The sequence below is a fragment of the Oncorhynchus mykiss genome, chromosome 10 (genome assembly GCF_013265735.2).
Source record: "Oncorhynchus mykiss isolate Arlee chromosome 10, USDA_OmykA_1.1, whole genome shotgun sequence".
Lineage (NCBI taxonomy): Eukaryota > Metazoa > Chordata > Actinopteri > Salmoniformes > Salmonidae > Oncorhynchus > Oncorhynchus mykiss.
The window spans coordinates 11,019,885-11,031,247 of record NC_048574.1 but is presented as its reverse complement, the minus strand read 5'-3'; the positions used below and the strand labels follow the sequence as shown (position 1 = coordinate 11,031,247).

At 42.5% G+C, this 11,363-nt stretch overlaps 1 protein-coding gene across 2 annotated transcripts; it reads left to right on the top strand.

Annotated features, from left to right (window-relative positions):
* Positions 1-1,736: 1,736 nt before the first annotated feature.
* Positions 1,737-5,161, top strand: bod1 (biorientation of chromosomes in cell division 1). 2 transcript variants are annotated; one of them, XM_021617449.2, is made up of 4 exons: positions 1,737-2,063; positions 2,260-2,384; positions 2,591-2,790; positions 2,894-5,161. In XM_021617449.2, exons 1-3 carry the CDS (start codon positions 1,923-1,925, stop codon positions 2,787-2,789), a joined length of 465 nt encoding a protein of 154 aa, XP_021473124.1. In that variant the 5' UTR covers positions 1,737-1,922; the 3' UTR covers position 2,790; positions 2,894-5,161. The 2 variants fall into 2 exon arrangements, with proteins under 2 accessions (XP_021473124.1, XP_036845590.1); XM_036989695.1 differs by having other exon boundaries at positions 2,869-5,161.
* The last annotated feature ends 6,202 nt before the right edge of the window (positions 5,162-11,363 follow it).

The window sequence follows — 11,363 nt, the reverse complement described above, 5'->3', positions numbered from 1 at the left end:
TGAAAAATACATTGCCGTACAGAGGGTGTACCTCAACTCTCCATGTCGGTATATGTGTAACCAATGTGAAATGGCTAGCGAGTTAGCGGTGGTGTGCGCTAATATAATTTCAATTGGTGACGTCACTCGCTCTGAGACCTTGAAGTTGTGGTTCCCTTTGCTCTGCAAAGGCTGCGGGTTTTCTGGTGCGATGGGTAACTATGCTTCGTGGGTGTCAGTTGTCTATGCGTGCAGAGGGTACCTGGTTTGAGCCCGGAGAGGGGACGAACTAACGTTACACTGTTACTTGTTATGCATATGTTATACACAAACAATGTGTATGAACAAATAGGTTTGAGAACATTAATATGCAAACCCTACCCAACAGTGCAGTACTCAATATCCAAAAAGTTTAACTGATTAAAAATTTGAAAATGTAAAAAACACACAAAATAAGAAATACGAGAGGAGGCTATATACAGGGTATACTCCCAGTACAAAGGGTTAGCCTACAAGACCATGGTGTACTTACATGGAAACAATGTTACAATACATAAAGACACTGTCCTCCTCATCAGACCCCCCTTGTTTCTCCCTCCTCTTCCCTCAGTATCACCATGGTTCCTCTCCCTAGTTGCCTGGCAACCAGCTACTCCTGGAAATTGAGGAGACTATAGTTGACATTATAATTAAAGACCACCCCCACCATTTACAATAACTACATTTATTAAAGAAAATAATTGCAAGACAAAATCATATCTCTGTAGTTGATTTTTGTAATACAGGCCTAAATTACAAAACAATTCACATTTAGGATATTCATAAATCAGCCACATGGCCAATAGTCTAACACTTGAATTACCTCAAAGTTTTTTTTTTAAAGAGCCATGTGGTATTAATATTCAAATAAACAGAAGATGCTGTCTGACAATGTGAGTCAGATAAACATAATTGAGTGTGCAAATTGCAGTAATTGAGGTTGTTATGTAACACTCACATGGCCATTTAAAACAAAAATAACAGCACAAATACAAATCACCATCCCATCTTAGATGGACACTGTCTATTTGATCTGTCACACAGGAAATGTATGAATTAATTAGGCACAAACTGATTTCATCATTATGCAAAACCAAGTCCTGTAATCCATAGGCCTATATCTAAGTTGTTATGAGGTGGTCTACATTTACCAGTAGGCCTATGCAATTTACAGGAAAGATATACATACATTGTGAGTATTGCTGACATTATAGGAGACATTCATTTTTTATCAAACAAGACAATGAATATGATCTGGTCATTACTCCCTGTCATCAGTACATTTGGTATTTTTTTTAAGGTTGAACTGTGTCTAACCAAAGAGTTCCCTCTGTAAACAAAAGCTAAGAGCCATTTTATTTTTGATCTGAAAATGTGGTCTGAGGCGCGGTGTGGCGCAATAGAGGAGCCTCCAGTGGCACGCAGAGGCCAAATTGAACTCTGTACCGCATCACAGTGCACCTCTCAAATGTTTTAACAATGAGGAGTGCTCCGCATTGACACGATTGTTTGACGGTCGGTGAGGGCGGGAGGTCATGTATAACACAAACTCACTTCATTGACAACTTCCTTCACAACAGCGCTGCTCGGCGAAACTAAATACATATGAATGCCCTGACTTCTGCAGAGTGCATATCACCGTAAATGCTGCACGGCCAATGCAGAATTCGGAATGACCAGGGCCTATCAAGATGAAAGACCTTGCGCAGAAGTAACTTGCCAAGAAGCAACTTCCGTATTGCAAAGCATTTTGGTACTTGTGTACACTTCCATATCATTCTTCCACATAACTAGCTAGTTTGTAGTTTTAGACCCACGAGCAGTTCTTTTGTGTCGTTTCCTCAAATTATATCGATAGTGTTCCACTGGTTTATGAACAACGCTGAAATTAAACAAACATCGGTATGGCGGAGGGTGCCAGCGGTAACGCGGTGAATCTTCCTCCCGGAGATCCTCAGCTAATCGGTCTCATCGTGGAACATCTCAAAAACCGAGGCTTATTCGACGAGTTCCGCAGAGATTGCTTGGCAGATGTGGATACAAAGGTACTATATATAGCTTTCAACTTTTTCCTGACTAACTGGCTGTCAACATTTATTTTACTCAGTTAGATAGCACGTTTACGCTTTGTGTCCAACCATGTTGTTTTTAGCATAGCTAGCTAACGTTAGCTAGCCAGTTGTGCTGGAAAATGTTCTCAGCTATTGATCAATGACGGTGTACTTCTGTCATTGCCGTCAGCCTGCCTACCAGAATCTGCGACAAAAAGTTGACAACTTTGTATCCACTCATTTGACCACTCAAGAATGGAACCCATCAATCAACAAAAATCAAGTGCGAAATGGGCTAAGACAAAGCGTCGTGCAGTAAGTAGCTACAACACTTCATATACTCATAATTCTGCCTGTAAGTGTCAAATGCGTTGCTGACAGTACATATGACAGAGGATAGTGAAATCTGCACATTGGATGGCTAAGCTCATGTCCCCAGTCTGGACTGAGGTAGGTGTTATCAGTTGTTGCTACTTGTGCCACAGTCATTAGTCATCTGTAGTGTCTCTGCTGTGTGTCAGGTCAGGCATGCTGGAGTCTGGAGTGGACAGAATCATCACCCAGGTGGTGGATCCCAAATTGAACCACACTTTCAGGCCCCACATTGAGGATGCCATTCATGACTTCCTGTCTGCTGAGAAGGAGGAGGGTCCATCCAACACTCAATCAGAGACTGAGCAACAAGAGGCTCCAAGCCACACTGGACCCAAAACGCCATGAGGTCAGTGCGTCTAACACCTTAACATAAACATCATGGGCACATCTATAGGCATTGAACTATAATCTCAAAGTATCACAGTTTGTCTTCTCTCCTTTTACTTCAGGTACAGAGAAACGTTTTCTGCTGAAGGTAGATATTTTTTAGCTCTCCATCAGGCTGGATGGACAAGGACCTACTGTCTAGTAATCATGGAGCAAGAGGTTTGCACAACTCTTAGTCTTTCTTCATGTGGAGAAACCAAGCCGTGGATGTTAGCTGTCATTGCTAACAGCTACCAAATAATGCTCATAACAAGTCAAAGGGGAATTGTGCAAATGACACTGGTATAGCACCCTCAAACTCAACTCTGGACCTCGAAGCCAGTTCCACTGCATTTTTTCATTCATTGATTTTGACCTGAGACACCAGGTTGTGTGGATTCATTATCAGGTAGAAGAAAACCTGCAGGCAATGGACCTCGTAGGCTAAGAGTTGAGTACCCCAGGTATAGGACATGGAATTTTGTTGGTGGTTATTGAATTAAAGAGACTGGTAACTTTTTTTTTTTTAAGAGCAGGCAGTAGCCTTTGTAATGTTGGCTTACAGATTTTGTCCCTCAGTTTGACACTTATTGGTGAATATTGTAAATGTCATTCACCAATAAATGAATGATTTGGTTAAAATGTGTACACTGCCCTGTCATTTGTTAAACTGTGTCAATACTGTGCTGTACGGGCTGCGGTAAGACTACATTGCTCAGTTAGCCTAGAGCAGCGTTTCCCACACTTTGTCCTCAGGACCCCAAGGGGTGCAAGTTTTGTTTTTTGCCCTCGCACTACACAGCTTATTTCCTATATTTTTATTAGATTAGAATGATCACAGCATTATCACGTTTGGATCCATCCAGAGCACAGCCAGTGAGATCTCTTCCGGGTAGGAAGGTGTACTGCGTTACATAGAGGAGACAGTCCATAAAAGGGAGCGCTGCAGTTTTTGCCAGTTCAAGACTTAACATCTGGAGTACAACCCAGGTTATGAAACTAGCTGCCAGGGCGGAGGGAGTAGAACAGCCTGCCCCTGACTGAGGCTTGTTGGCATTCCTCTGGGTAGGCAGAGTGCAAGTTGATTGGCAGTGCCTGGGAGCACGGCATGGTTGCTGTCTCAACACATCCATGCTATATTTCTCTCGCTGCCCTCAGCCGTGTAGGAGTGAGGCTTAGCTCCATGGCCCTAAGATGCAGCTCCAAGGCCCCCAGTAAAAGGAGGGGGATGAGGGGCTCTGGATGAGCTGTGCAGAGTGTTCCCGCCTGGCTGGGACAAAGGTTGAATTGATGGAGCTGCTTCTGTCATTCACCACCTCGCCTCTGAGGACGTGCATACTAGCAGGCCCGCTGTGCTGCACCACTGAGAACTGGCAGGCAGGCCTTTGTTCTCTTTTTTTTAAAATCAGAGACCTCCACACACTGACACTACAGAATGGCTTTTAGGAGTGGTCTAAAGAATTCCGTAAGGAAATAGTGTGTAGTAGACCGATAAGCATTTAGGGCAAGTGGATACTAGTGAGACATTGGACTTTGAGCATAGCTAATTTGTTGCCCCCCCCCCAACACACACTTACACAAATTGAATAAAGGTCCTGGTGGTGTGTCAGGTTTTCAGAGACCAGCAGCATGGCTACGTGACTCCAGCCCCCACCCTGACATCAGTGTCTGCTGCTCACGCTAATTAAGATGCTTTGCCACAGTTCCTCCATCTGGGGAAACTCAATCCTGTCCTGATTTTAACGCTACAGTTGTCAGCTGTCTGGTGTGAGTAATCAGAATCCAGGGTGAGGAATTTAATGCCCTGGCTCCACTGCACTCGAGCTGGAAGTCTCTGGTCTTCACTTTATCTTGTCAGTAGGGGAAAGGGGGGTAAGTTGAGCCACCCTTGTTTCTAGGAAACCATACACAAAATTCATACTTTTACTAAATATTTAGGAAAAGTTAAACATTTCAAGAGTCTAAAGGAAGAAACCACATGGAAAAAGTCTAATATATGCTAGAGGTTTCATGATGCTTCTGTCTAAACCAAAGTAGATCATTTTATACATCAGTTGGGGTCTCTAAGTTTCAGTATGATGTCCTAACCTAGCATAAAAGTGCATCCTTGTAGCTGTGTGGGCTAATTTAGACCAAATGTTTGCCTTGGGATTAGTTTAGCCAATGTTTGAGCAAATTGAAGTGTTTTCTTACCAGGTGTAGTGCTCAGCATTATCAACAGGGCCTGGCCAATGATAAGTGTTTTTTTTTAAAAGTGTTTGTTAAAATATGCTTAAAATGTACAAAAATTTGGGGAAAAGTGATTGTGTTGAATTGCGTTTGGGAAATAAAGTTAGACATGGTTTCAAAAAGTTAGTGGTACAATTTAATTCAGTACATACATTGGTAGGTGGCTTAACTTACCCTGTCCTGTGGCTCAACTTACCCCATACCCGGAGTAAGTGCCAAGATACCTTTTTTTCCCCAAATGTTCTAAACTGTATGTTTACATGAATTCTGAATATTTCCAGGGATACACAACATCCTGAAATATATGTAGGTATCTTTGTTAGAAAGAATACTATACTGAACAAGTGAGCTATATCAAGAAGCTGATTAAACAGCATGATCATTACACAGGTGCACCTTGTGCTGGTGACAATAAAAGGTCACTCTAAAATGTGCAGTTTTGTCACACCACATAATGCCACAGATGGCTCATGTTTTGAGGGAGCGTGCAATTGGTATGCTGATTATAGGAACGTCTACCAGAGCTGTTGCCAGATGATTGAATGTTAATTTCGCTAGCATAAGCCGACCTCCCAACGTCGTTTTAGAGAATTTGGCAGTATGTCCAACTGACCTCACAACCGCAAACCAGGTGCAACCACACCTGCCAAGGACCTCCACATCCAGCTTTTTCACCTGCAGGATCGTCCGAGACCACCCAGCTGAACAGTTGATGAAACGGAGGAGTATTTATGTCTGTAATAAAGCCCTTTTGTGGGGAAAAACTCATTCTGATTGACTAGGCATGAAATTGTTTAATAATGTGTTTATATTTTTGTTCAGTCTATATTTATCTTGACAGAGTAAAGCTGAATGTTAAAAAAAAATGGCTTAATTTACACCATTCTCCACTACCTTTTCTACAGGTCACAGTATGTGGTTGGGATTACCCATGAACCCTTATTGAATTGTGGTCACTTATTACACATGCATTATACAATTAAAAGCAATGCCAATTTATGACCAGATGGCCTCAACACAATCACATTATTCTGAATAGTAAAGGTCAAGTTGTGTTCCAGTCCAGAACTCTCACAGCAGCATAGCGACGTCTTCCTTCCACACAATGGAGGAGCAGAGTGTATAGGGCTGTACTGTAGCAGATGCTTTGGCAGTATCTGAAATGTAAGACAAAACCCACTAGAGGGCAAAGTGATTCTAACAAGCTCAGGGACATCCTCCTCTAGCTGTTGGTCTTGAGTCTGACTTGACCCGGCTAAACTGACAAAGTATCATGTATAGTTTCTGTAGAATAACGAAGTATGCAACCAATACAACAGGCAGAGATGTTTTTATTTTAATATAGCTGGTCAGCTGTGGGGTTTCAAGCAGTCAAATTTATAAGGCCCCTTTTTACATCAGCCAATGTCACAAAGTGCTATACAGAATCCCAGCCTAAATTCCCAAAGAGCAAGCAATGCAGATGTAGAAGCACAGTGGCTAGGAAAAACTCCCATTGAAAGGCTAGGAAGAAATGTAGAGAAGAACCAGGCTCTAAGGGGTGCCGAGTGAAGATTATAACAGTGCCAAGATGTTCACATTTTCATAGAGGACCATTGTTGTGCTGCTGCTCTGTTCCTGGTCACTATCTTGTGTCAGTATGTGAGCAACACATCATGACGTAATTATGACTCCCTAATTAGAATTTTGGAATATTGCACAATCATAGCAATCATTTCAATGATTTAGAAAAACAAATATTTGTAGGACATAGCAAGCCAATCATTTATCATCATCGTCAAGTGTAAAAAAAAATATCAAAACGCAAACTCTGCCCAGTACTAAATCACCCACGGATGAGAGAGGACGCAGGGTTGAACTATGCATTGTGTAAGAAACCAAGTGACACAGCACTTTTGGCCTCAGATATGCAGCAATTAAGTTCAGGGTCCTTGGAGGGTACTGGTAATATAGTGTGAAATTGTGTGTTGTGTTCACTGCACATCTTGGGGGCAAAAGTCTCAGCTGTCATTGCATTGGTTTTCTGAACCAGAGTAATTATTGAAATGGGACAGAGTAGGGGTAAATTCACCCCCTCCCCTTAACCCCATTAGAGCACAGCTGCACGTTGGACCCAGAGTTGTCCCTTAGAGGCCCAAGCCACAACAATTAAATCCCCATTCCTCTGCAAAGCCTTGGTGCATCTGTTCATTTAATTACCCCTCATATTTCTCACACGTTAGTGGGGGGATTCATTACATATAGTGCGTGGTACACTGAGGTTGCCCGATCCAGGACCTCTCTGCCCAGATGTGCATTAGGCAAGGTCATTTTCACCACAAGACACAAGCTCCTCAGTCTCCAGTCTTCTTCAGCCAGGGACTATACAGACGTAATGAGTATTAAACGCTGTGGCGTGGTGATCTTGGCTGCCTATGGAAGCAATCCCCTTTTAAAACTTTAATGGAGGACATACTGTATGTATGATGAAATGTGTTAGCAAATGTTATTCGCAAATGTTTGTTTTGGAACACATCTTTTTTAATTATATCTTGTAAGTAATTAGTTGTGAAATAAGCACTCCATAAGGACTGAGAGGATAGTGACTGGCTATAATATATCTATCAAAATACATCTAGGATCCATCCATTATTACATAGTGAGAATTATAAGCAGGCATATGTACTTATTAGACAATTGTATTTATTCTATGTTGTCTTTACAAATATTGTGAGTTTTGCCATTAGAGGTACGTTCGGCCCGCTTATTCATAGTGAGAGGGAAGAAAGCAAGCTAGCAACATCAGCACAGCTTGGCTATTCCTCTGCAGATGTCAGCTCTTGTGTAATTTCATTGATTTATCCACTTGTTTTTGGCATGAGTCTGAAACACACGTTCAATGTCAGGCAATGTGCAGATTGGAAGAGACGTTGTGTGGAGAGTGAGGCCCGTGGTGTTTTCCCACGTGGTCAGGGTCCTCTAGTAGGGGACACAACAAGCCCTTTCTCTACTCTCTCTCTGCATGCATTGTCTGAGCCTTCCTGACCTATTACAGCAGAACACAAACCAGGTGCCTTCAACAATAACAGGAGGTTATATAGAAGTATCACACAGAGTCCATTCTCAACCCACGTCCTCCTTCTCTTTAGTCCCAATTTGAAGCAATAGAACAGGTGGTATTATACAACCTTTAGTACTCATTCATGAGGACATTCCAATGAGTTGTTGTTGATGCTGCAGGGTATCTACAGTACAGTCCCATGACTTACAGTGTCTTGCAAAAGTATTCATCCCCCTTGGCGTTTTTCCTATTTTGTTGCATTACAACCTGTAATTGAAATGGATGTTTATTTGGATTTAATGTAATGGACATACACAAAATAGTCCAAATGGGTGAAGTGAAATGAAAAAAAATTACTTGTTTCAAAAAATATCAAAAAATAAATAAAATGGAATAGTGGTGTGTGCATATGTATTCACCCCTTTGTTATGAAGCCCCTAAATAAGATCTGGTGCAACCAATTACCTTCAGGAGTCACATAATTAGTTAAATAAAGTCCACCTGTGTACAATCTAAGTGTCACATAATCTCAGTACATATACACCTGTTCTGAAAGGCCCCAGAGTCGGCAACACCACTAAGCAAGCGACACCATGAAGACCAAGGAGCTCTCCAAACAGGTCAGGGACTAACTTGTGGAGAAGTACGGATCACGGTTTGGTTATAAAAAAATATCTGAAACGTTGAACATCCCACGGAGCACCATTAAATCCATTTAAAAAATGAAAAGAATATGGCACCACAACAAACCTGCCAAGAGAGGGCCGCCCACCAAAATGCAGGGACCAGGCAAGGAGGGCATTAATCAGAGAGGAAACAAAAAGACCAAAGATAACCCTGAAGGAACTGCAAAGCTCTACAGCAGAGATTGGAGTATCTGTCCATAGCACCACTTTAAGCAGTACACTCCACAGAGCTGGGCTTTATGGAAGAGTGGCCAAAAAAAAGCCATTGCTTAAAGAAAAAAATAAGCAAAAAAGATTGGTGTATGCCAAAAGGCATGTGGGAGACTCCCCAAACATATGGAGGAAGGTACTCTGATCATATTGAGACTAAAATTGAGCTTTTTGGCCATCAAGGAAAATGCTATATCTGGCGCAAACCCAACATATCATCACCCTGAGAATACCATCCCCACAGTGAAGCATGGAGGTCACAAGAAAAAAAAAATTCCATCTTCAAAGTGGTAGGCATGTTGTGTAAATCCAATGATACAAACACCCCAAAAATCCATTTTAATTCCAGGTTGTAAGGCAACAAAATAGGAAAAATTCCAAGGTGGGTGAATACTTTCGCAAGCCACTGTAGGTGTCTAGAGAGTTATGTTTCAAATGATTTCCATTAAAACATGGACGTAGTTCATTGAAATACTACGTCTCCCAACTATCTATTGATTGTTGGTACAATAGCTGGTATAGGTGTGCTATACAGAGCAACTGTCCCTGCCTCAACTCAGTTGTGCCATATCAAAATGCAGCCTCTGGGATGTGTGTACTATACCTGTATTACCCTTTCTCTTCTCTTTAGTCCATCTACATTAACCAGCTACTCGAGTTGTGTTTATACAGCGTGTACACACACACACAATGCTGCATTCTATAACTCTGACAGTTAGGCAAGACAACAACCGTGTTTACATTTTGCATTTTTCATAACACGGTCATGTGAGGGACAGGCGGTACAAGAGTGCACTTGAACATTGTTTGTTTGAGACAATGTGTATGCTTATGTTTGCAGGTCAGGGGTCATTCAGTGGGAGATCAACACTGTTCTGTTAGGTTGTTTTTAAAGCTCTCTGCAAGGATAAAAGAGAGCGGGACAGTCACCAGTCCAAATATGGGGCGCACTATGTGTAAACCCACCCACACACAAGACCTCTTCACCCCCCCAGCCCCCCCCCCCCTCCTCCTACCTCCAATCATCCAGGGTCAGGGGGAGGAGACTAGGGACTGCCATGTCTGTGTGGCGCAGTTCCACTGGGGATCTGTGATGTCATCATGGTCCTGCTGCCCTTGGGCTTACTGTGCTGTCATAAGGTCCAGGAGAATCATTCACAAAAACAGGTAGGACACCTTGTGACTGTCAGGGAGTAGGGGGTCAGCCCCTTATGACGACAATGTCACTGGAAAGGGCTCATGCACATACGCTTGAGTTGGATGCCTCTCATGTTTGACACGCCAGACCCACGAGATGACATTTTCTACACAGGGATCTGGGTCAGAATTAAGACCCTCCAGTGATTTATAGACACTAGCTCATTCAACAGTGCTATGAACATAGGGATAACTCACATGTGCAGTCTGTTTGGAAATAGCCACCTCATCAGTCAGTGCCAGGCTCTATGTTTAAATCTACTATTTCGGAGCCTCCCGAGTGGTGCAGCGGTCTAAGGCACTGCATCGCAGTGCTCGCTGTGTTACTACAGATCCTGGTTCGATACCGGGCTGTGTTGCATACCGGGCTGTGTCGGGATGTCCTTGCCCGTTTGCGCTCTAGCGACTCCTTTGGCAGGCCGGGCGCATGCATGCTGACACGGTCGCCAGGTGTACGTTTCCTCCGACACATGACTTCTGGGTTATGCGTGCATTGTGTCAAGAAGCAGTGCGGCTTGTCTGGGTTGCGTTTCGGAGGACGCATGGCTCTTGACATTCGCCTCTCCCGAGTCCGTACGGAAGTTGCAGCGAAGGGACAAGACTGTAACTACCAATTGGATATGACAAAATTGGGGAGAAAAAGGGGGGACATTTTTTTTACAAAAAAAACATTAAAAATTCAATAAAACATTTATATTTTTTCTCTGAATATGCCCTTCTGCTGCCCCTCACTGAACTACCCATAACATTAACTCTCTCTTTACTCTACTTAGGAGGGACAAATCAGCTGGTGATCAAAGGGACTCTTTAGTATTAGATACATCTAAGCTGACTGATACACTTGAGATCCTGTAACGATGTGCGCTGAGAGTCGGGAAGCTAGTTCAGGGACTGAGTGTTTAAATAAATAAACACAACATAATACAAACGAAGAAACACGAACAAAGCACAGACATGAAACAGAAACAATGACGCCTGGGGAAGAAACCAAAGGGGGTGTCATATATATATACACTGCTCAAAAAAATAAACACTAAAATAACACATCCTAGATCTGAATGAATGAGATATTCTTATTAAATACTTTTTTCTTTACATAGTTGAATGTGCTGACAACAAAATCACACAAGAATTATCAATGGAAATCAAATTTATCAACCCATGGAGGTCTGTATTTGGAGTCACACTCAA

Excerpts from the sequence above, each read along its gene's own strand:
- bod1 (XM_021617449.2), top strand. The coding sequence starts at position 1,923 with ATGGCGGAGGGTGCCAGCGGTAACGCGGTGAATCTTCCTCCCGGAGAT. Across the intron at positions 2,064-2,259 it reads TGGCAGATGTGGATACAAAG|CCTGCCTACCAGAATCTGCG; the intron begins GTACTATATATA and ends CATTGCCGTCAG. Across the intron at positions 2,385-2,590 it reads CTAAGACAAAGCGTCGTGCA|GTCAGGCATGCTGGAGTCTG; the intron begins GTAAGTAGCTAC and ends GCTGTGTGTCAG.